The 24,548-nt window shown below is 43.9% G+C and overlaps 1 protein-coding gene across 1 annotated transcript in view; it reads right to left on the reverse strand.

The window, feature by feature from the left end:
* Nucleotides 1–24,548, reverse strand: part of LOC143277385 (uncharacterized) — a 140,427-nt gene that overhangs the window by 70,329 nt on the left and 45,550 nt on the right. Inside the window, exons 20-29 of the mRNA XM_076582167.1 lie at nucleotides 24,362–24,548; nucleotides 23,192–23,386; nucleotides 18,254–18,451; nucleotides 15,871–16,062; nucleotides 12,859–13,028; nucleotides 9,931–9,997; nucleotides 8,164–8,418; nucleotides 6,228–6,422; nucleotides 4,127–4,347; nucleotides 3,020–3,272 (exon numbers count right to left, since the gene is read on the reverse strand). The exon at nucleotides 24,362–24,548 is cut by the window's right edge and continues 2 nt beyond it. Coding sequence (XP_076438282.1) covers nucleotides 3,020–3,272; nucleotides 4,127–4,347; nucleotides 6,228–6,422; nucleotides 8,164–8,418; nucleotides 9,931–9,997; nucleotides 12,859–13,028; nucleotides 15,871–16,062; nucleotides 18,254–18,451; nucleotides 23,192–23,386; nucleotides 24,362–24,548 — 1,933 coding nt within the window. The remainder of the gene's footprint in view (nucleotides 1–3,019; nucleotides 3,273–4,126; nucleotides 4,348–6,227; nucleotides 6,423–8,163; nucleotides 8,419–9,930; nucleotides 9,998–12,858; nucleotides 13,029–15,870; nucleotides 16,063–18,253; nucleotides 18,452–23,191; nucleotides 23,387–24,361) is intronic.

The raw sequence follows: 24,548 nt of genomic DNA on the forward strand, positions 1-24,548 counted from the left end.
AATCATGGTGCTTAGAGCCTCACCAAATACTAAGGCCATCTTTTTCACATTGAAAATCAATATTCAGACGCTGAAGCCTACAGCAGCAACAACAACGATGATGACAGATTCTGAATCTGAATCACTAGTAGTTTTTTCACATCCAATCAAATCAAATCAAATCATAGTGCTTAAAGCCTCGCTGACCACTAAGGCCATCTTTTTCACATCAAAAATCAATATCCAGAAATTGAAGCATACAGCAGCAACAACAACAATAATGACAGATTCTGAATCAGAATAACAATCATCTTGGTAAGAGAAAACAACACTAGGCTTTTTTCATGTCAAAAATCAATATCCAGAAAAATAAAAACAAGAAAGGCAAGGCCTTCAAGACTCCCTTGTGATGCACTTTAAAAAAAAATCCAAGCTTTTTATATGAGTATAATGCATTTACTGTTATATTTATTTTTTTTTGTATTCTCTAAACTTGGCACTTTGATCTGATATTCGACCCAACAAAAGATCTGTTATTATTATCATTTTTTGTTCAAACAGGAACTTCTTTTGCTAAGCATGGAAGTTTTATTTATTGCAAACGTTTTGATGTAGACAGTAAAACAAGGGAAATTACTCTGCTGGGGAACTTAGTTTGCTTTAAACTGATCTTTCTCATCTTAAACATTACATTTTGAAATTATACTCAATACATAAAAAGCTTGGATTTTTTTTTTAAAAGTGCATCACAAGTGAGTCTTGAAGGCCTTGCCTCTCTTGTTTCAAAATGTAATGTTTAAGATGAGAAAGATCAGTTTAAAGCAAATTAACTCCACTAGCATTACAGAGTAATTTCCCTTTTTTGCTATCTGCACCAAAACGTTTGCAAAATAAATAAAACTTCCATGCTTAGCAAAAGAAGTTCCTGTTTGAACAAAAAATTATAATAATGACTGCTCTAGCTGTTGGGTCAGAATATCAGATCGAAGTGCCAAGTTTAGAGAATACAAAAAATATAAATATAACAGTAAATGCAGTTTGCATATAATTAGGCTTCATTCTTTATTTTTTTGTGCCCATCCCAGAGGTGCAATATTGTTTTAAACAAAATGACTGGAAAGAACTGAATTTTTCTTATTTTTATGCCAAATTGGGTGTCAACTGACAAAGTAGTTGCAGAGAAAATGTCAATGTTAAAGTTTACCACGGACACACGGAGACACACACACACACACACACACACACACACACACAGACAACCGAACACCGGGTTAAAACATAGACTCACTTTGTTTACACAAGTGAGTCAAAAAAACTGAGAAAAATAGCTTGGTGATGTATCACTCTAGATCAAAGTTATTTCCCTTCTTTTGATGGTCTCATCAGTGTCATCCCTATGACCGTGGAATTCTCCAGGCATGGCAGTTCATGGGATCTGAAGTACAGTGAAGTCTGTCATACATACTGATCACAAGCAGAAGAGAAACAATTTGGCATACAACATTTGTATTTGTATTTGTATTTCTTTTTATCACAACAGATTTCTCTGTGTGAAATTCAGGCTGCTCTCCCCACGGAGAGCGCATCGCTAAACTACAGCACCACCCATTTTTTTGTATTTTTTTCTGCGTGCAGTTTTATTTGTTTTTCCTATCGAAGTGGATTTTTCTACAGAATTTTGCCAGGAACAACCCTTTTGTTGCCGTGGGTTCTTTTACGTGCGCTAAGTGCATGCTGCACACGGGGCCTCGGTTTATCGTCTCATCCGAATGACTAGCGTCCAGACCACCACTCAAGGTCTAGTGGAGGGGAAGAAAATTTCGGCGGCTGAACCATGATTCGAACCAGTGCGCTCAGATTCTCTCGCTTCCTAGGCGGACGCGTTACCTCTAGGCCATCACTCCACATACATATATCAAAATCACACAAGAGAGTCATATCAAAACAGTAGTGGATGGAAGGCATGCAGTAGTGGCAAATGGCAGTGGACTGATGCATCAGTTATCCAATATTTTTCTTTCTTTTTTAACACTCATGTACTCACTATCTCTTTCTTCCACTCACTCCAAATTTTTTTTTTTTTTTTTTCAAACGCAATATCACAAAACAACAAGATCTCTTTTTTGCACTCAGTCCCTCCAATAAAAAGAAACATTTTTCAAAAGCACGACACAACACCAAAACAACACAACACAATCTCCCCACCCTTCACTCCCTTAACTCTCTCCGGACGAAGGAACGCATAAGCATTCCTACATAAAATGTATTTGGTTTCAGATGACGGAATGGAATAGCATTTTCAAGAAATAAAAATCCATCACGTGCTGCACACGTGATTTTGTGATTAGCCAAGTAGAGTGCGCTATTCTGGGTCACTCCACAATCGAATGGTATGATTGGTCAGCCTGCCATGTGTGGCCCGTCTCACACACACACTGACAAAGTCACTGACCGGTCGTCTGCTCGCATGCCAGCCTGTTAGCAAAGCGGGCTCTTCTCAAAATGTTGTGAAGCAAAGAAGGCAGCGTCGGCAACGTTTTAGTCTTGCCGAAGTACTTGAAATGCTACAAACTGAAGGGTCGGACATTGAAGAGGTGGATGATGATGAAGAAGAAAGCGAATTTAATGCAGAAAGCGAGCATGGGTATGGTGATTCGGGGTGAAAAATTGGCAGTATTTTCTACATATGGCAAAATTGTAAAAATAAGATGAGAAATTTGATTTTTTTTATATGCAATAGCTCAACATGTAATAAACCAGTTCTGAAAGTTTCATTTTCTTACTCTGTATTTTGTATCTTTTTAAAAATTTTTCCAAACCCTTACAAATGGGCCGTCTGTGGGGAAAAGCAAGGGAGAAAACTTGTCGTCCCGAGTGAGTTAAATAAAAAAAAACTTTCTTTTTTTTTTCAAACACAACACCAAACAACACAACACAATCTCTTCCTTCCTCAAACAAGAAGCGCCCACACATACACCAACACCCCCCCAACACACACACCTCAACACGCCCACCCACACCCCCCCACCCAAACACCCACCACACTGGAAGCGGCCGGACGCAGATTCCACCCGGCTCTGCTGGTTCCTCTGGCAGTTGACCGAGTCCTGAACCTTGCTGCGGAACCGAACCACCTCGGAGGCCGCGCAGCCGTCCTGGCCGCTGAGCGTGCGCACCGACTCCAGGCTGCTGGAGGGCGTGGCGAAGGCGGAGACTATGACGTTGACGCATTGATTGATGGCCACCTCGCTGCTGGGGGTGGAGTCCAGATCCAGGCGAAACGTGGCGTACACCTGTTGTTGTTGGTGTTTTTTTTTGTGTTTTTTTGTTGTTGTTTTTTGTGGAGGGACGGGGGTGGGGGGTATTGCTTCCATTGGTGAGTTGTGGGGGGTGAGGGCGGTGGATTGTTTCCGTCGGTGAGTTGGTTGTGGTGGTGGTGGTGGTGGTGGTGGTGTGGTGGGTGGGTGGGGGGAAATTTGTGTCACGGATGTGGTCTGTGGTGTGATGTATATGACTGATGTGTGTCAGTGGTGTTGTGAGTATCACTGATGAGTGTGTGTGTGTGTGTGTGTGTGTGTGTGTATGTGTGTGTGTGTGTGAGCATGCACAAACGTGTGGGTGTGTTGGCAGCCTAAAATGTGTGATAGAATGTGCTTGCACATGCAACTGCATAGAATTTCAGACATGGATCATAAACATGTCCACGTTTAATTATGTCACATACGTATGAACGCACACACACATACACACACGCACACGCACATGAAACTCAAACATGGGATTTACCCATGTCTACATGTAATTATATTACATACCTATGGACACACACATATACAAACACACCCAAACACACACCCCAACTCCCCACACACACCAACACTGCATCCCCCCCCCCCCCCCCCCCCCCGCAACACACACACCAACCCTACACCCATACTGCACCCCCCCCCACACACACACACCCACACCAACACACATCCCACCCCACCCCTACACACACACACACACACACTGCACCCCCCCCCACACACACACACACATACACACACACACACACACACCAACACACATCCCACCCCACCCCTACACCCACACACGCACTGCACCCACCCACACCGCACACACACACACACACACACAAACCAACCCCATCATTGTAGGAGATGACTTCCACAGGATTGATGTTGGCAGCGGAGGTGATCGTGACCTTGGGGGAGATGCTAAGGCAGAGAGAGGTCAGGGCCTGGGTCAAGGTCTCCAGTCTGGAGGTCAGCTGAGAAGTGTAGGTGTTCTGACAGCCTAACGACGGCGTCTCCCGCGTGCGGTACTCCATTTGGAACGCAAGGCGGTAGTTGGTGTAGTAGTAGGCTGACAACACAAACACAACACAACAACAATACAACACGTCTCATGCTACCGATTGCGACAAAGAAAAGAAAAACAGAATGTGGTCTTCTCTTTCTCTCTATGTGTCACGTCTCTTTTTTTCTTTTCTTTTTTTTTTTCCTCCTTTCTTCATCTTCTTTAGTTCTCATTAATATTATAAGTTCAATATTTTATCTCTTCTTTTTCTTTGTGTGTTGTTTGTGTTGTTTTTGGTGGGGTTTTTTTGTGTGTGTTTTTTTTTCTATACAAATTGTTATGATTTGAATATATATTTGTCTGTTTGTGATATTAAAAACAAGAAAAAAAAACAACCAGAAGTTGAAGCAAGGCTTTCAACATTCATGTGTTAATACCCATTTAATCCAACAAAGGAATTAAAAGATTAACAAATAAACAAATTTAAAAAAAAACCAAAAAAAAACCCACCAAAATCGACAACCCATTCCCAACTTCATCATGATCTTCCAACCATGATACTTTACAACATAAACACTGCAAATGCTTGCCACACATTTCACATAGACTCAATATGAAAGACAGCAAATGAAGGGCTGTAAATCATTTCGCTACAGCTCTTACCTGAAGAATTCAACCCCTTTGACTGATACTGGCACACGATGGAAAAACCAAAAGTGCAAGTTCATCAACAATGTGTTGTGGGAAGGTTGTTTTTTTTTTCCACTGCATGCTTTGCATGTAATTATGGCTGACCTTGAAGATGAGACAAAAACCTCCGCCCTTTCACACGCCAGGTGCGCTAAAATCAAGAACCAAACTCAGGTGAGAAGCCAGGACTCTAAACTATTCAGCAACTGGGCCAAAAACTTTACAAAACATTACACCAGTACACACACGCACAGAGAAACACACACACACACACACACACACACACACACCAAAAAAAGCCATACACACACACATCCACATCCACAAACATACCCACACAGACATACCCCCACACTCACACATGCATCCACCAACCCACATATATACACATACATTCACACGCACACAAATAAACACACACCTACATACACCCACACACAGACCCCCCCAAACACACACACACATACACACACCAACACACCAGCACACACATGAACATAACCACTCCAACCCCCCCACCAGCTACAACCCCCTAAAAACACACACACGCACACCCACATCCCCACCCCACACACACACAATGTACACCCCCCCGTCCCCTTAACCCCCTCCCACACACACACCCACACCCATCCATATATATATATATATATATATATATATATATATATATATATATATATATATATATATATATATATATGATAGTCAGTCGTGTCCGACTATGACCATCAGAACAGCACAGAAAGCAACTGCTGTTCCGACTATTTGGGCTAGAATCTGACTATAGTGGAGAGTGTCTTGCCCAAGTACATCCCCACTCTCTCGGCCAACAAGGTTTTAGGACAGTCGGCGTTGGGGATGGTTCCCAAAGGCCAACTAGCCCACAAGGCTGCAGCACTAAGAGCCAGAGCAATTTTGCCTCCTGGTTTGAGAGTCATAGTCCTTCACAAAAGACTAAGCTGTAAATGGTTTCCCATTGACTGGAGAAACCACTGATGATACAGCTCTCACTTTGCTGTTCGCCCAAATGTAAACTTATGTCAATCTGTGATATAAGCCGAGTGTTGGGCCTAAATCCATTGACCCCCCAAAACTCAGTTTCAGTTTCAGTTTCAGTAGCTCAAGGAGGCGTCACTGCGTTCGGACAAAACCATATACGCTACACCACATCTGCCAAGCAGATGCCTGACCAGCAGCGTAACCCAACGCGCTTAGTCAGGCCTTGAGAGAGAGAAAAAAAAAAAAAAACTCACGGGTACACAGCGGTGCTTCACGGTCCCAGTCACTGCCAGGGGAGCAGGAGACGGAGATGTCGTTCACGTCTGGGTTCTCAAGGAACTTGTAGCCGGCCTTGCACTGCACGTCACAGCGGTAACCTCCACTCGCCTGCTGTCTGCACGTCACGTCTGCATTCTCCACGTTCAGCGTCCATGGAAAACAGAGCGGGGCTGCAAAAAAAAAAAAAAAAAAAAAAAAGGTTCAAGCGCTGAAAGTTGGACTTTCAATCTGAGGGTCCCGGGTTCGAATCTCCGTAACGGCTCCTGGTGGGTAAAGGGTGGAGATTTTTTTTCAATCTCACAGGTCAACATATGTGCAGACCTGCTTGTGCCTGAACCCTCTGCATGTGTATACGCAAGCAGAAGATGAAATACACACGTTAAAGATCCTCTAATCTATATCAGCATTCAGTGGGTTATAGAAACAACCCCTTACTGATTCTGCCACAGCACAAAAAGAAGGGAAAAGACAGGTGGGGGTATTTCACACTGGTTCTCACAGCAGACATGCCTACCCTGAACTGGACTGTCAGGAACTACAGCATCCTAAAATCTGGAGCAAACTAGAATTATCACTAACACCACATAACATTTGCTTGCAGCTAAAGAACAGCACATTCTACTTCTAGTCACCCCCGCACCCCCACCCCCAGCCCCCAAAACAAAAACATCAGCTCTGAGCTTGTTGCACAGCTGTAGATGACACTGATGCTGATTTTGCCTTAACCCTTTCACCGCCAAACTCACATTTATGCACAAGCTAGGTAGAGGACACATGTCACTGAAAGGTGACCAGATCATGGGTTTGCTATCCATGAACCTACTGCTCTTAATTTTGGTGGTAGGTCAGGCCGTATTTTCTACACATCACAAGAGGAATCCCCAGCTATTCTTAGACACCCTCTTTTCTGTGTTTATAGCATAAGGGAATTTGCACTCTAAATTGACTGGTGCTGAAAGGGTTAAGTGGAATCTGTAATAATAATGTCACTGAAGTTGTTACAGCTGTAAGATTCGTTCATTTTATCCAGTGAGAAGACTGGTTGGACTTGACAACACTTTATTCTGTTCAACTACAGGTTGCAGTAAAGAGAGGTCTACACACAAAGAGAGTCAGGGTGGACAGTGGTATGACGGGAAGCGGTCGCTGCATGCAAGGAAGGGGGCAGAGAGACAGAAACATAGAGAGTGGTGCTATCAGCGTGGGAAAGGGACGGCTGTTCACATTCCGTGACCTGCAGTGCCAGAGTTAGTTTTAGATTTAATGAAATCTTTGACCTGGCCAAGCTCCACAGTCATGTATGACAGACAGTCGTGTCCAACTATTTAATGCAATCTTTGACCTGGTCAAGCTCCGCAGTCATGTATGACAGACAGTCGTGTCCAACTATTTAATGCAATCTTTGACCTGGTCAAGCTCCACAGTCATGTATGACAGACAGTCGTGTCCAACTATTTAATGCAATCTTTGACATGGCCAAGCTCCGCAGTCATGCATGACAGACAGGCGTGTCCGACTATGACCATCAGAACAGCAGAGGAGGCAACTGCTGTCCCTGACTATCTGGGCTAGAATTTGTTTATAGTGGAGAATGCCTTGCCCAAGTTACATCCCCACTCTCTCGGCCAAGAGGGTTTTAGGACAGTCAGCGTTGGGATGGTTCCCGAAGGCCGACTAGCCCCCAAGGCTGCAGCACTAAGAGCCAGTGCAGTCTTGCCTCCTAGTTTGTGAGTCATAGTCCTTCACAAAAGACTGAACTGTTAATGAATTCCCACTGTAATGGAGAAACCACTGACCATACAGCTCTCACTCTGCTGTTGGCCCAAATGTACCGCAGTCAACACTAAGACAAATCTAGATCACTACAAAAAATAAATTCCCCAAAAAGATGTACAAGCCATGGTGACCCACCTGTGACCTTGACCTGCACCAGACAGGTGTCGGTGTTACCAGAAGGGTCACTGGCGTCAATGCGCACGGTGTACGTGTTGCCGATGCTGTAGCGGTCGATGCTCAGGGGGTTGATCGAGTAGGTCAAGGACACGATGCCAGAGTTGTCCGCCTGCGAGAGGACAAAGTTCAGCGAGTCGTAGACGGAGCGCTGGTTGTCTGCAAACAGCTGTTCCTCTGAAGAGTTGCGGCAGCGGATCTGTGGCGGGGACTGATCTGTTCACAACAGATCACTGGTGAGAAATGCTATTGTAGTAGGAGTAGTAGAAGTAGTAGTAGTAGTAGTAGAAGTAGAAGCAGCCACAGTAGTAGTAGTAATAGTAGTCAACACAGCAGCAGCGGTAGCAGAAGTAGTCGTTGTAGTAGTAGTAGTAGTAGAATCAGAAGCTGTTGAAGTAGTTGAAGCAGTAGTAGTAGCAGCAGTAGTAGTAGCAGTAGAAATAGTAACAGAACACATGCAGAATGACAAGGGGCCATGTTGGGCCTACGATGTTGTCACGTTATTATACATGTTTATGTGCAGTAGCAGTAGTAGTAGTAGTAGTAGTGGTAGTAGTAGTAGTAGCAGTTGTAGTAGTTGAAATAGCTGTAGTAGAACACATGCAGAATGACAATATGATGGGCCGTAAGTGATGTCACATAATTACACATGTTCATGTACACAGCCCTTTCACATGCCTGCAGAGGTTTCCTGATGCTTGTTCAAACATACGTACACACACATGCAGATGCACACACATACATACACATTCACACACACACACACGCCCACACAAGTGCACACACATGCATGTGCAAGCACACACACACACACACACACACACACACACATACGCACACACACACACACGCACACACACACACACACACACACACACACACACAAACTTGAGTACAAGTGTGTGGATGCTTACATATGTAGTGCAAACACACACACACACACACAAACACACACACACACACACACACACACACACACACACACACACACACACACACACACACACACACACACACACACACACACACACGCACACACACACACACACACACACACACACACATACACGCACAAGTCTCAATACAGAGAAGAACAACCCACAAGAAAAAAGAAAGCTTCACACAGAAAAAAACAACAAAAAAACAACAGGCAACAAAATACTGCTCAAGCTTGTTTTTCGCTCAAGTCTTTTTCTTAAAACGCTGCATTCCATCCTGCTTCTTGAAACAAAAATGTCGACGGGCACAATAGCCGAGTGGTTAAAGCGTTGGACTGTCAATCTGAGGGTCCCGGGTTCGAATCACGGTGACGGCGCCTGGTGGGTGAAGGGTGGAGATTTTTATATCTCCCAGGTCAACATATGTGCAGACCTGCCAGTGCCTGAACCCCCTTCGTGTGTATATGCAAGCAGAAGATCAAATACGCGCGTTAAAGATCCTGTAATCCATGCCAGCGTTCGGTGGGTTATGGAAACAAGAACATACCCAGCATGCACACCCCCGAAAACGGAGTATGGCTGCCTACATGGCGGGGTAAAAACGGTCATACACGTAAAAGCCCACTCGTGTACATACGAGTGAACGTGGGAGTTGCAGCCCACAAACGCAGAAGAAGAAGAAGAAGAAGAAACAATAATGTCAAAACACAACCGCAACTGCAACCCTCCACAAAACACCCCCACACCCCTCATCCTTTCCCCTCCCACCCCCGACCCCCATAAAACTGACCTTTGACCCGGATGCTGATGACGCATGACCCAATGTTTCCGGCGTGGTCACGGGCAATGTAGGACACCTGGAAGTTCAAGACATTCTGATTTTCACAACACGTGGACACCATAATATAAGCCTGTGTTCTTAACTCTCTCCATACGAACAGCGAAAGAGAGGTTACACTGCTGGTCAGGCATCTGCTTGGCAGATGTGGTGTAGCGTATATGGATTTGTCCGAGCGCATTGACGCCTGCTTGAGCTACTGAAACTGAAACTGAAACTGACTCACTCACACGCACATATAAAAAGCCAGCATGGTTTTTAGCAAGCGTCTTTTGGATGATGAATGAATAGATTTATTTTTGAAAGAAAAAAACAATTATATGAGAATAACTGAAATAATATTGACGTGTCTCTGCTCTGCTTTCCACTCCGCAGGACCTACTTATCTTTCTGACCTAAAGAAATCACCACTCTTCCTCTGGCTGTTACCATCTTAACTCTCTCCATACGAATGGCAAAAGAGACGACATTAACAGCGTTTCACCCCAATTACCATCATCAAAATATTGCAAGCGGAAGGCTCTTATACTGAAGACGTGAATGTTGACAAAGAATACCACAATTCTGACGATGGAAGCTAAAGGTTGGGTCATTCAGACACCCACTGGACATCCGAGGGGTCTGTGTAGAGGAGAAGAGAGGACTGGCCGTACTGAGTGAGTTAAGAGTAACTTCTTTCATCCCATCTGCTTCCTGAGTTGCACCAAAGCTTTTTATGTTTTTCGTTTGTTTGTTTTGGTTTGTTTGTTTTTTTTCCCCACATATCAAATGTAGATGCTATAAATGTGAAAATGAAATGTGTGCATCATTACCATGTTACAAAATGTCATTGAGACCTGACATTTTAAGTCTAACTGGCAACAGTGCCTTGTATGTCTGCAGTCTGTATTTCACTACAGAGTAAACAAGTCCCACTCATACGTGAATGCATCGATTATCCAATAATCTGGTCTCTTCCTTTCCCACTCATGTACTCATATCCACTCCCCCCCCCCCCCCCCCCCCCCCCCCGCCCCACCCCCCCACACCCCCCCACACACACCTCCCTCCCCAAAATGCACTTTTTCTTCTAAAATATAAACAGGCAGCTGAATACGGCTGCTCATTAAATGTATAAAGTATCTAATATTTTTCTCTTTTTTTCCCAACTCACGTACTTGCATCCACCCCGCCCCCACCTTTTTTTTTCTTTTTTTTTTACCACCCATATATGCAATTGTTCTTCCAAAATATTATAAACAGGCAGCTGAATGTAGCTGCTTTCTGCATCAGAATGCATTGATAATCCAATAATTTTTCTCTTTCTTTTCCCATTCACGTACATACATCCACTCCCCCTCTTTTTTTCCACAACCCCTATATGCACTTGTTCTTCCAAACTATTATAAACAAGCAGCTGAATGTGGTTGCTTTCTAAATCAGAATGCATCGATAATCAATATTCTTTCTCTTTCTTTTCCAACTCATGTACTCACATCCACTCCCCCTACTTTTTTTTCACCCATATAGGAAATTTTCTATCTAAAATTACGTTTAAATAACATACTTATCGTGACCCAACTAGTGCAGACTCCGGCAGGGGTCTGACATTCCTGTCCTGTGCAAACTACTATCCGCCTATGCGGAGAAAACGAAAGCAACTACGGCCGATAACCTCCCGGAAGTAGGTAACCTCCCCTTTGTCCCGCTAGCTCCCATATATGCAATTTTTCTTCCAAAATATTTTTAACCGGCATCTGAATGGGGTTGCTTACTAAATCAGAACGCATCGATAATCAATGCGCCCTTTATCCAATATTTTTTCTCTTCTTTCCCCCCACTCATGTACTTGCATCCACTCCTGCTTTTTTCTTTTTTTTTCACCCCAATATCAGGCATGCCGACCCCAAAATTTGTTTTTCAGGAACAACACACGTCAGAATCAAGGACAGGGTATTATTTTCAGGAACAACTCTGCAAACATACAACAGTCATCTGACAGCCAGAAGCAATGGTTGCAAACATGGAAAAAAAATGTTCAAAAAGTTGGTGTTTATCCGCATGCGCACTGGTCTTGCCAAAGTTACTTTGCCAGTAACGGAAATCGAGCGGACTTTCACACAATGGCTTTGATACTGTTCCGACAGTTCCAGCCTTTTTTTTCACAAATTAGCTTTAGTAATATTCAGCAGCATTTCCGTAAGTCTTAACAAAGTGTCTTCCGCAATGGTTGGAAAGCCATCTAAGGGTACACTTGAACTCACTAGATACTTCAGAAAAAAATGTTACGGTCGGATTTTTTTTTATTTTCCGGGACAAGCAGCAAATATCTGTATTTCCAGGCCTGGGAGAGTCTCTTGCCGAGTATCAGTCCCAGCATCATGATCCCTGCCTTCACAGGATGGCATACGAGGCATGGTACCGCGCGTAGGCACCCAGCGAAAATTCGATCCCCAACAGAGAAAGGAAAGACAGGATCGACTCAGAGGTAGAAAAAAACGAACGAATCAAGGGGGCCGAGTCGAAACGAGTACACAGAATGATTCAGCGCTTATAGCTTTTAGAGGCGTTTGATTGGCTAAGAGCAGACCGGGCAAAGAGGGGCGTCTTTTCACTGTTAGCCGCGCAAAATTTGGCCAAGCAGAGCAAACCGATAGGCCTAGTTTGCATCAGTTTGACATGGTACAGTATATGACACCAAATATCTGTATTTTCAGGACACCCTGTCCATTTTATCAATTTTCCAGGACAAATACAGGCCCTCAGTAATGGTAGGTATGCCTGCTGCATGCACTGCTAAAAACATTATAAACAGGCAGCTGAATGTGGCTGCTAACTATACTAATATGTCCCTATACTGAAGAAAACAACTCGACAAAAAAAAACACAAAAAAGGATCACCTGAAAGTTGGTCTGCACCACGTCGCTGACCCGGAAGTCGTTGGGGGTCACGGTCAGGTCGGCCACCATCACGTTGTCGGAGGCCTGGGGCTCAGCGAAGAACGGAGCGCCCAGGTAGGTTACCTCCCGCACCGCCGACGGGCAGTTGGAGAAGGTAGGGGGCTCCGTGTCTGCAGTGAACATAAATAAGATAAAAGAAAATCAAGACACACAATGCAAATTCCAAAGGGCAATGGAAGCACAAACATACACAACATGAACATGCTGAAAATGAAGAATACTGTTGTCAAGATGGACGGGTAAAAATGGTCCTGTCTTTTAACTCACTCAGTACGGCCAGTCCTTTCTTCTCCTCTACACAGACCCCTCGGATGTCTAGTGGGTGTCTGAATGACCCAACCTTTAGCTTCCGTCATCAGAATTGTGGTATTTTCTGTCAACATTCACCTCTTCAGTATAAGAACCTTCCGCTTGCAATATTTTGATGATGGTAATTGGGGTGAAACGCTGTTAACGTCGTCCCTTTTGCCATTCGTATGGAGAGAGTTAAAGCCCACTTGTACATAAGAGTGAACATGGGAGTTGTGGCCCACAAATGCAGAAGTAGTAGAAGTGCATGTAAGAAGATGAAGAAGAAGAAGTGGCGGAGGAGGGAGAAGAAGAAAGAGGAGGAGGAGAAGGAGGAGCAGAAGAAGAAGAAAGAGGGAGAGGAGGAGGAGGAGCAGAAGAAGAAAGAGGAGGGGGAGGAGGAGGAGGAGGAGAAGAAGAAGAAAGAGGAGGGGGAGGAGGAGGAGGAGGAGCAGAAGAAGAAGAAAGAGGAGGAGGAGGAGGAGAAGAAGAAGAAGGAGGAGGAGGAGCAGAAGAAGAAAGAGGGGGAGGAGGAGGAGGAGCAGAAGAAGAAGAAAGAGGAGGAGAAGGAGGAGCAGAAGAAGAAGAAAGAGGAGAAGGAGAAGCAGAAGAAGAAATAGGAGAAGGAGGAGGAGCAGAAGAAGAAACAGCAAAAAAGAATGTTAAGTCGAAGAAAAAGACAAGAAGAACAATGACAACAATAAGAACAACAACAACAACAACAAAAACAACAGTAAAACAGGAACAAGAAAAAGAAGAAGAAGAAGATTGAATAGAAGAACAAAAAGAAAAAGAAAGGGAACAAGAAGCAGAAGAAAAAGCAGAAAAAAGAAACAGAAACAGAAGTAGAAAGAAGAAGACGAAGTAGAAGAAGAAGCAAAAACAGAAATAGAAAGAAGACAAAGTAGAAGAAGAAACAAAAACAGAAGTAGAAAGAATCAGACAAAACAGAAAAAGAACAAGAACAGTAAGTAAAAGAAGATGCAGAAAATGAAATAGAAACAGAAGCAGGACCAAAAAAAAAAAGATGAAATAGAAGAAGAAAAAAAAACTGAAGAAAAAACAGAAACAGAACGAGGAGAAGAAGGAGAAGAAGCAGAAAAAGAAACAGAAGTAGAGAGAAGAAGACAAAATACAAGAGAAGAAAAAAGAAGAAGAAGACGACGAAACACAAACACAACCAGAAAAACAGAAGTAGAAAGATGACACAGAAGAAGAGGAAGACGAAGTAGAAGAAGAAAAACAAGAGAGGCAAGGCCTTCAAGACTCACTTGTGGCAAATTAAGTCCCCTAGCATTAATTACAGAGTAATTTCCCTTTTTTACTATCTGCACCAAAAAGTTTGCAAAATAAATAAAACTTCCATGCTAAGCAAAAGAAGTTCCTGTTTGAACAAAAAATGATAATAATGACTGCTCTTGTTGTTGGGTCAGAATATCAGATCAAAGTGCCAAGTTTAGAGAATACAAAAAATATAAACAGTAAATGCAGTTTGCATATAATTAGGCTTCTTTTTTTTTTCTTTTTTTTTGTGCCCATCCCAGAGGTGCAATATTGTTTTAAACAAGATGACTGGAAAGAACTGAATTTTTCCTATTTTTATGCCTGATTTGGTGTCAACTGACAAAGTATTTGCAGAGAAAATGACAATGTTAAAGTTTACCACGGACACACACACACACACACACACACACAGACACACACACACACACACACACACACAGACAACCGAACACCGGGTTAAAACATAGACTCACTTTGTTTACACAAGTGAGTCAAAAACAGAAACAGAAGTAGACAGAAGAAGACACAGTAGAAGAAATGGAAGAAGAAACACAAACAGAAATAGGAAGAAGAAGACAAAGTACAAGAAGAAGAAGATGAAACAGAACATGCAGAAAAAGAAACAGAAACAAAAGTAGATAGAACAAGAAGACAAAGTACAAGAATAAAAAACAGAAACAGAAGTTAAAAGAAGAAGACTAAATAGAAGGAGGAGAAGAGGAAGGAGAAGAAGGAGGAGGAGAAGAAATAGGAGAAGAAGAAGAAGAAGAAAAAGGAGAAGAAGACTAAATGGAAGGAGAAGGAGGAGGATAAGAAGGAGAACGAGAAGAAGAAGTATGAGAAGAAGGGGAAGAAGAAGAAGAAGAAGGAGAAGAAGAACAACAAGAAGGAGAAGAAGAAAAAGATGAAGAAGAAGAAGGAGAACAAGAACAAGAAGAAGAAGAAAAAGAAGACACAGAAACACAGGCAGACAGAAAAGCGCACCACAAGCTTCAGCTTATTGCTGCTCTATGTGTTTGCAAATGTCTTTACTTGCTGTCGAGAACAAACAAAATCATGTTTAAACCAAGTAGAAACAAGAGAGGCAAGGCCTTCAAGACTCACTTGTGATAAATTAAGTCCCCTAGCATTAATTACACAGTAATTTCCCTTTTTTACTATCTGCACCAAAACGTTTGCAAAATAAATAAAAATTCCATGCTTAGCAAAAGAAGTTCCTGTTTGAACAGACACACACACACACACACACACACACAGACAACCGAACACCGGGTTAAAACATAGACTCACTTTGTTTACACAAGTGAGTCAAAAAAAAAAAAGGAAAAAAAAAAACAGCAGCAGCAGCAGCAGAGTAATACCAGGGAACCATGAACCCACCTACGCAGTCCGGAGCGGTTCCGTTCCAGGCCAGGGTTCTGGTGACCGAGCTGTACTCGCAGAACAGGGGCCGGTCGGAGGTGAGGGAAAACCCGCTGCGCTCACAGGTGTACCTCACAACAGCAAACTCCTCGTAAGTGGTGGCCACCTGCTGCGTCCCCGCCTTCGTACCTGGGTCAGGGCAGGTGGGGCCTGGTGGAGAGAGGAGAGAGGATGGGGGTGTGGGGGGGAGGGGGGGGTGTGGAGGGGGCGGGAGTGGAGGAGGAGAATGGGGGGGGGGGGGGGGGAGGACAACACAATGAGAAGAGGATTAGAGGTGGAGGGGGTGTTGTTGTTTTGTTGTTTGTTGTTTTTTGTGTTTTTTTGCGGGGAATTGGTGGGGGGGTTTCAAGGCATGTATGTGGATATTCACATGTACACACAGACACACACACACACACACACAGTCTCTCTCTCTCTCTTTCATACACAACACACACACATCCATACATGCGGAGATTTTGGCATGTCTTCCTCAATCACCCCTCTCCCCATCCCCTGTCCTACTCCCTTCTCCCCACCCACCCCACACCTCCATTTTATTTTACCAGTCAACTATCCCTTCAAGTGGAAAGATGTTCAGTCAGTGACTACCACTACAATACTATACTACAATACAATCACATCCAGCTTTTGGGATTTTCGAGATGCTCCCCTCTGGTCAATGGTACAGAAGTATAAGGACGAAAACAAATCGCTTCGCCAATAGCTTTTTCCCCAAAAGAGTCAATGCCCTCTCTCTCGAACAAATCCACTATGATAAATAGAATTGTGCAATCAACAACCATCTACCTGAAGATCTAGTCATCAGCCCCATCCACATGTAATATGCGGCTTCTGTTCAAACGTGTGTGTGTCTGTGTGAGAGAGTGAGAGAGAGAGAGAGAGTGTGTGTGTGTGTTTGTGTGCGTGCGTGCGTGTGTCTGGAGTGTGTGCATGTGTGAGTATGCACGAGTTTTTATATTGATATGCACTTGTATGTATCCTAATTTCTACTGCATCTGTGTTTGTGTATGATTTTCGATTTATATTCATACCTTGTTATGTACTATACCCCCCAATATTCCTTGCGACCCCGGTACACTTGGTAATAAAGACATTCTATGTTCTATTCTATTCTATTAACTCCCCTGGATCACAACCACCCATTAATTCACTGACCTTTGCACCGGAGTATTGCTTTGAGGTAAAAAAAATCCGTCTCACTAACCCATTCAACGCTGAGGAGTTTACAATCCTTGGCAGACTTCTATGCCATATTGTTGAACAAAAAAAAAAAAACACACAGAAAATATAGCTGTTCCACCAAATTACATGTGGACATATCCGAAAATACTGTCGAAGTTAGTTTCTTTTTTTTGCGGTTTATGCATATGTAGCAATGGGTAAGAACATTTTGATGAGATGAATTTTTTCACCAGAGCAATGCGTCTGAGCTAAACATCAAATGATCAATGAGTTAAAACCATTTTCATGTCTTAGATATCCATGAACTGCAAAGAAAGGGCATAAGCTTCTAAAACAGTATTTCCTGGATGTGTCTAAACGTAATTTGGAAGAAAAAAAAAACGTGTCTGCATTTTTCCCCACATCAGAAGCCTGCTGAGACTGTAAACTATCCATGGTTGAACGGTTAAAAAAAAAAAAAAAAAAAAAAATCCCAGGATCTTTCAAAACTCTTCAAACCCCCTCTACCCCCCCCCCCCCACACCCACCCAAAAAAACAAACAACCCAAACCACCATGACAAACCTCCACCCCACCCCCACCCACACACACACCTACCCACACACCCACCCACCCACACACACACACACCTATCCACCCACCCACACACACACACCGACCCACCCACCCACACACACACCCACCCACCCCACACATACACACACCCACCCACCTCCACCCACCCACCCACCCACACCTACCCACCCACACACACACACACCTACCCACCCACACACACACACACACCCCTACACACCCACCCACACACACACGCCCACCCACCCCCCCACACACACACCTACCCCCCCCCCACACACACACACCTACCCACCCACACCCACACACACCTACCCCCACCCCCCCACACACACACCTACCCACCCACACCCACCCACACAAACACACACACCTACCCCCCCCCACACACACACACACCTACCCACCCACACCCACCCACACAAACACACACACCTACCCCCCCACACACACACACACACCTACCCACCCACACCCACCCACACACACCCACACACCTACCCCCCCCCCCACACACACACACCTACCCACCAGCCCATCCACCCACACACACACACCCACCCCCACACACACACACCTACCCACACAACGCAGATCCCCAAAGTCCCACTGGCCGTCGGCACCACAGGTGATGACATCGTTGCCGCCGATGCTGCTTTTGCCCACGCGCGTGAAGAGCGGGGCGCGGCAGGCGAAGGTGAACTGACCGCTGTAGGCCGAGGAGGTGGGCTGGTAGGGCAGGGAGCCAGGTAAGCGCTTGGGCGTGCCGCAGTTCACACCTGCCGTTTAACAGCTTCCAGTTTCAAGGTGTGGTTTAAATTTTTTTTTTTAATAAATAATAATAATAACAGGAGAGTGTTGAAGTGCGATGCAGACCTTGATCCATACAGGCTGTGATACAATTTTTTTTTTTTAAAGAACTTTTTTTTTTTAAACATAATAAAATAAAAGACCTTCCTGACTTCTGTGTAAACCCAAGGTGTCATGTCGGTCATGCCTTCGCAGCCAATGAAATACTTCTCCAAAAATTGAAAAAAAAAAAAAAATTGTGTTCATTAAAATACACACACACACACACACACACACACAACACACACACACACACACACACACACACACACACACACAAATTATTATATATAAAAAAAATTTAACTTTCACATGGAAACAAACTTACACACAGAGGCTGTGTATGGAGGACTTTGAATAAGAGGCATGGCAGTAATGTCACTAATACTGTGCAGATGATAAGGCAAAAAAACAACAATAAAAACCTAACTTAGACAGGGCATTTATGGAGAAGGGGGGGGGGGGGGGGTTGCCATTGCACTGTAGCATATGCAGGATACCACACCAACTAGACCCATTACTGATGACAACACTAGCTGGCACTCTAAAATATTATGTGCATGCATTTGCACACACACACACATTCAAACACACACAAACATGCACATGGTACACACACACAAACATGTATATAACATGTGCACACACAGAACGTGTATCTGTGACACACATAGCACACACAGACATACACACACACACATACAAACACACATAAACACATACACACATCATTTGACAAACCCTTTCCCACATCCACCTCTTCAGTTAATCATCTTTCCAGGTAAAAGCACAGTCACATCAATCTATCTGAATAAAGTCAGTCATGCAAAAACACGTATATGTGCATGTGCACCCACATACTTAATTAAACATTGTCAATTGGTGCACTTGCACACACACACACACACACACACACAAACACACACACAACCACACACATCTCACACATACAAACACCCACACCAACACACCCTACACCACCAAAAGCAACATAAAACCTCCATGCACATCAATTCACACCATCCAGCATTTCCCATCACCACCAGCAGTTCTGATTCATACATACCATTCAATGCATTCCGGACTGAAAAAACAACAAATAAAGAAAAAAAAAAACCCAGCTCAAAAGTATACACTGCTCATGAAAGTTGCAACACAAAATTACTGTAACTGGTCTTAAATCCTAAATATTAACAGCAATAAATACATTCTGGATGAGAAATGGTTTATCACCTGTGTACACAACTAGCAGAACAACTCAAACTCCCGGCATGACCTTGATGCCTGAGCGACTGTATCGCAACCCAGTTGCACAAACACACAGAGATAAACAAGAGAGGCAAGGCCTTCAAGACTCACTTGTGATACACTTTTTAAAAAAATCCAAGCTTTTTACGTATTGAGTATAATTTCAAAATGTAATGTTTAAGATGAGAAAGATCAGTTTAAAGCAAATTAAGTCCCCTAGCATTAATTACAGAGTAATTTCCCTTTTTTACTAACTGCACCAAATCGTTTGCAAAATAAATAAAAATTCCATGCTTAGCAAAAGAAGTTCCTGTTTGAACAAAAAATGATAATAATGACTCCTCTTGTTGTTGTGTCAGAATAAGAGGTCAAAGTGCCAAGTTTAGAGAATACAAAAAATATAAATATAACAGTAAATGCAGTTTGCATATAATTAGGCTTCTTTTTTTAAATTTTTTTTGTGCCCATCCCAGAGGTGCAATATTGTTTTAAACAAGATGACTGGAAAGAACTGAATTTTTCCTATTTTTATGCCTAATTTGGTGTCAACTGACAAAGTATTTGCAGAGAAAATGTCAATGTTAAAGTTTACCACGGACACACACACACACACAGACACACGGACACACACACACACACACACACAGAGACAACCGAACACCGGGTTAAAACATAGACTCACTTTTGTTTACACAAGTGAGTCAAAAATTGATGCTGTACTCACTAAACACCAAACCATGAACACGGACAACCCAGTCATGTTTCTACTCCACAGCCTGAGGACAAGCCGGAGAAGGCACAATGAAAATTAAACGAATCAAAAGAAAAATGATTAACTCATTCTGCCAATACTCAGGCATTGCTTGGGCGCCAATGTGAGTATTTCCGCACCTATATGTCTCTTTCAAGTCTGGCCTTAAAACCCACCTTTTCACAAGATGGCCTCCCTCCCCCACCTCTTCCTTGTCTTCAGTTTCTTCAGAAAGAAAGAAAGAAAGAAGGGAGGAAAGAAAGAAAGAAGGGAGGAAGGGAGGAATAAAAGAAAGACAGAAAGAAAGAATGAAAGAAAGAAAGAAGGGAGGAATAAAAGAAAGACAGAAAGAAAGAAGGGAGGAAGGAAAGAAAGAAAAAGGAGAACATGAAGATGAACAGGTGCAAGACAGTTGACAGATTCCATCAAAGGCATCTCTGACGGACCAACAGTTTTGTGTCGGGCAGGAGATTAGTTCTGTCAGAACAAATTATGCACAGCGAGAGAACAATGGGGAGAGAGAGAGGGGGGGAGAGAGAGGGGGAGAAAGAGGGAGAGAGGGAGGGATAGAGAGGGAGGGAGAGAGAGGGGGGAGAGAGAGGGAGAGTTATGCATGCGTGTAAATGACTGGTGTGGAAGCGCTTGGATTTGTCTCTGCACAACATTCTGCACTATATAAATACTATCATCATTATTATATCTGAGCTGCTGATTTTTTGGGGGGCTTCCTTTTAACTTTTCAATGAAGTGTAAAGAATCAGGAAATGGACATGACTCTTGATAAACTTCCAGTCAACTTACTGACAAAGTCTGGGTGCAGAAAAAGCATCTTCAAGCACTTTAAAATGAAAAAAATTTTTTTTTAAGTTTTGCTTACGATCAGAACTAAGTAAATCGTAGGGTTGGCGTTGCTGAGAGAGCCAGAGGTTGAGGGCCCAGAATAATCGCGAATCGATTGCGATAGTGCCTTAATTTTAGTTGTGCGACCTGTTTGAAGACATAATTGGACACAAAACAGAAACGCCAAAGAATCGATAGACAGATAGAAAATGCAAAAAACTTAGCCGTATGAAGTGCACAGGAACAGGTGTTGAGATGGCTGCCGGAAAAAGAGGGCGCTAGCCAGGGGGACAAAGGGGACGTTACCTACTTCCGGGAGGTTATCGGCCGTAATTCTCTCATTTTCTCCGCATAGGCGGCTAGTAGTTTGCACAGGACAGGAATGTCAGACCCCTGCCGGAGTCTGCACTAGTTGGGTCACGGTTAAGTATGTGTAATTAAATGCATGTTTCACCACTCAGCAAGTATGTCAAACACACTGTTCTAAGAAGTATACACTGTGATCCTGACAATGAGATTACTCCTTCTCTGGACAAGTTCAGCAGAAGGAAGCGAAGTGATCTCATATCGAAAGTGATTTCCTTTTCCTTTTTAATTTTCACTCATGTATCTTACTGTTAATGAACTGAATCTACTGGCATGACATACGCATGCGTGAGTGTGAGTGTGCATGTGCATTTTACTATGATTTATCTCCTGAATGTTTTTACAAATATGTATTATTGTACACTACCTTATGGTCGAGTGTGTGAGTGTGCATGAGTGTGTGCGTGTGTGTGTGTGTGTGTGTGTGTGTGTGCGTACGTGCGTGCAAGCATGCGCATGTGTGTGTGTGTGTGTGTGTGTGCACGTTCGATTTTAGTTATATCTACCATTTATTTGTTGGTTGTTTTTTATTTGTAAATATTGTTGTGCAGTACCCTACTGTCTTAAGGTGTGTTTGTGTGTTTTGTGTTGCGCAATATCATTTTATGTTGGTGTGTACAATGAGCCTGTGATTGCACAAGTTAATTTCCATGTGGATTAATAAAGTGTTTTTTGATTGATTAAGTGATTTTCTTCTTCTTCTCTGTTCGTGGGCTGCAGCTCCCACGTTCACTCTTATGTACACGAGTGGGCTTTTACCCCGCCATGTAGGCAGCCATACTCCGCTTTCGGGGGTGTGCATGCTGGGTATGTTCTTGTTTCCATAACCCACCAAACGCTGACATAGATTACAGGATCTTTAACATGCGTATCTGATCTTCTGCGTGTGTATACACACAAAGGGGGTTCAGGCACAAGCAGGTCTGCACATATGTTGACCTGGGAGAACGGAAAAATCTCCATCCTTTACCCACCAGGCGCCGTCACCGAAGTTCGAACCCGGGACCCTCAGACTGAAAGTCCAACTCTTTAACCACTTGGCTGTTGCACCCGTCATTAACTGATTTTGAATCTTACCAGAGACGGGTGCAATAGCCGAGTGGTTAGAGCGTTGGACTGTCAATCTGAGGGTCCCGGGTTCGAATCACGGTGACGGCGCCTGGTGGGTGAAGGGTGGAGATTTTTACGATCTCCCAGGTCAACATATGTGCAGACCTGCTAGTGCCTGAACCCCCTTCGTGTGTATCAGAGAAATACGCACGTTAAAGATCCTGTAATCCATCTCAGCGTTCGGTGGGTTATGGAGACAAGAACATACACAGCATGCACACCCCCGAAAACGGAGTATGGCTGCCTACATGGCAGGGTAAAAACGGTCATGCACGTAAAAGCCCACTCATGTACATGCGAGTGAACGTGGGAGTTGAAGTCCACGAACGCAGAAGAAGAAGAAGAAGAATCTTACCAGAGATGTCGCATCGCAGCAGGTTGCTGTCGACGTTGTAGGAGCGGGTGTTGTTGTTCCACATGCACCGCGACTTCAGCTGCCGGGGGTTGACCCCCAGCAGGTCACAGGTCACCGTCACGTAGTCCAGGTAGCGGGTCGGCGTCTGGGGAGACACCGTTCCCAAGGCAACCACCGGCACGGGGCACGTCGCCACTGTCAACGGTGAGGGGTATACTGGTTTTATTTTGTTTGTTTGTTATTTTCTTTCTTTTTTTTTTCTTTGTGTTGGGAGCATGTTACCTCACAACAGTTATATTTCCCCCCCCTCTCTCTCTCTCTATCTCTTACTCTCTCTCTTTTTAACATGCACACAAATATACACACACACGGAGATCAATGATTATCAAAAAGCATAAATTTACATTTATACATATATATCTCTCTCTCTCTCTGTCGATATATATATATATATATATATAGAGAGAGAGAGAGAGAGATACATATATACATACATACATACATACACAAACACACACATATACATATATATACAAATGGACCCAACCACAGCACAACCAAGGGTACAGACGAACCCAACAACACCACAACTAAGGGTACTGATGGACCCAACAACCAAGAGTACAGACGGACGCAACAACAGCCAAGGGTACAGACGGATCCAACACCACAAGGGTACAGACAGACCCAACAACACCACAACAAAGGGTACAGACAAACTCAACACCACAACCAAGGGTACAAACTCAACAACAATAGGTACAAATGAACTCAACAATGCAACCAAGGGTACAGATGGACCCAACAACAACACAACCAAGGATATATAGACCCAACACCATCATAACACCACCACCACACCAACAGCACCACCACCACCACCACAATCACCACCACAACACCACCACCACACCACCACCACCACCACCACCACCACACCACCACCACCAACACCACCACAACCACCACCACCACCACCACCACAACATCATCACCACCACCACTACCACAACACCAATGCAACAACACCACAACAACCACCACCCCACCACCACCACAACAACAACATCACCACCACCACCACCACAAAACAACACCACCACCACAACACCAACAAAACACCACCGCCACCAACACCACCAACACCACCAAGACAAAACCGCCACTGACCAACGCAGGTGGGGACCGAGAAGCTCCAGTTGCCAGTGCTCTGGCAGGTGAGGGTGGTGGGGCCCTGAGCCTCGAACCCCAGGTCGCACAGGTAGGTGACCGACTGGCCCACGATGAAGGCGCCCCCCACCTCCCCCAGCATGTGCCCGTTGCTGATGGACTGCGGGGGCCGCGGGCACTCCACCGT

The sequence above is a fragment of the Babylonia areolata genome, chromosome 34 (assembly GCF_041734735.1).
Source record: "Babylonia areolata isolate BAREFJ2019XMU chromosome 34, ASM4173473v1, whole genome shotgun sequence".
NCBI classification, from domain to species: Eukaryota; Metazoa; Mollusca; class Gastropoda; order Neogastropoda; family Buccinidae; genus Babylonia; species Babylonia areolata.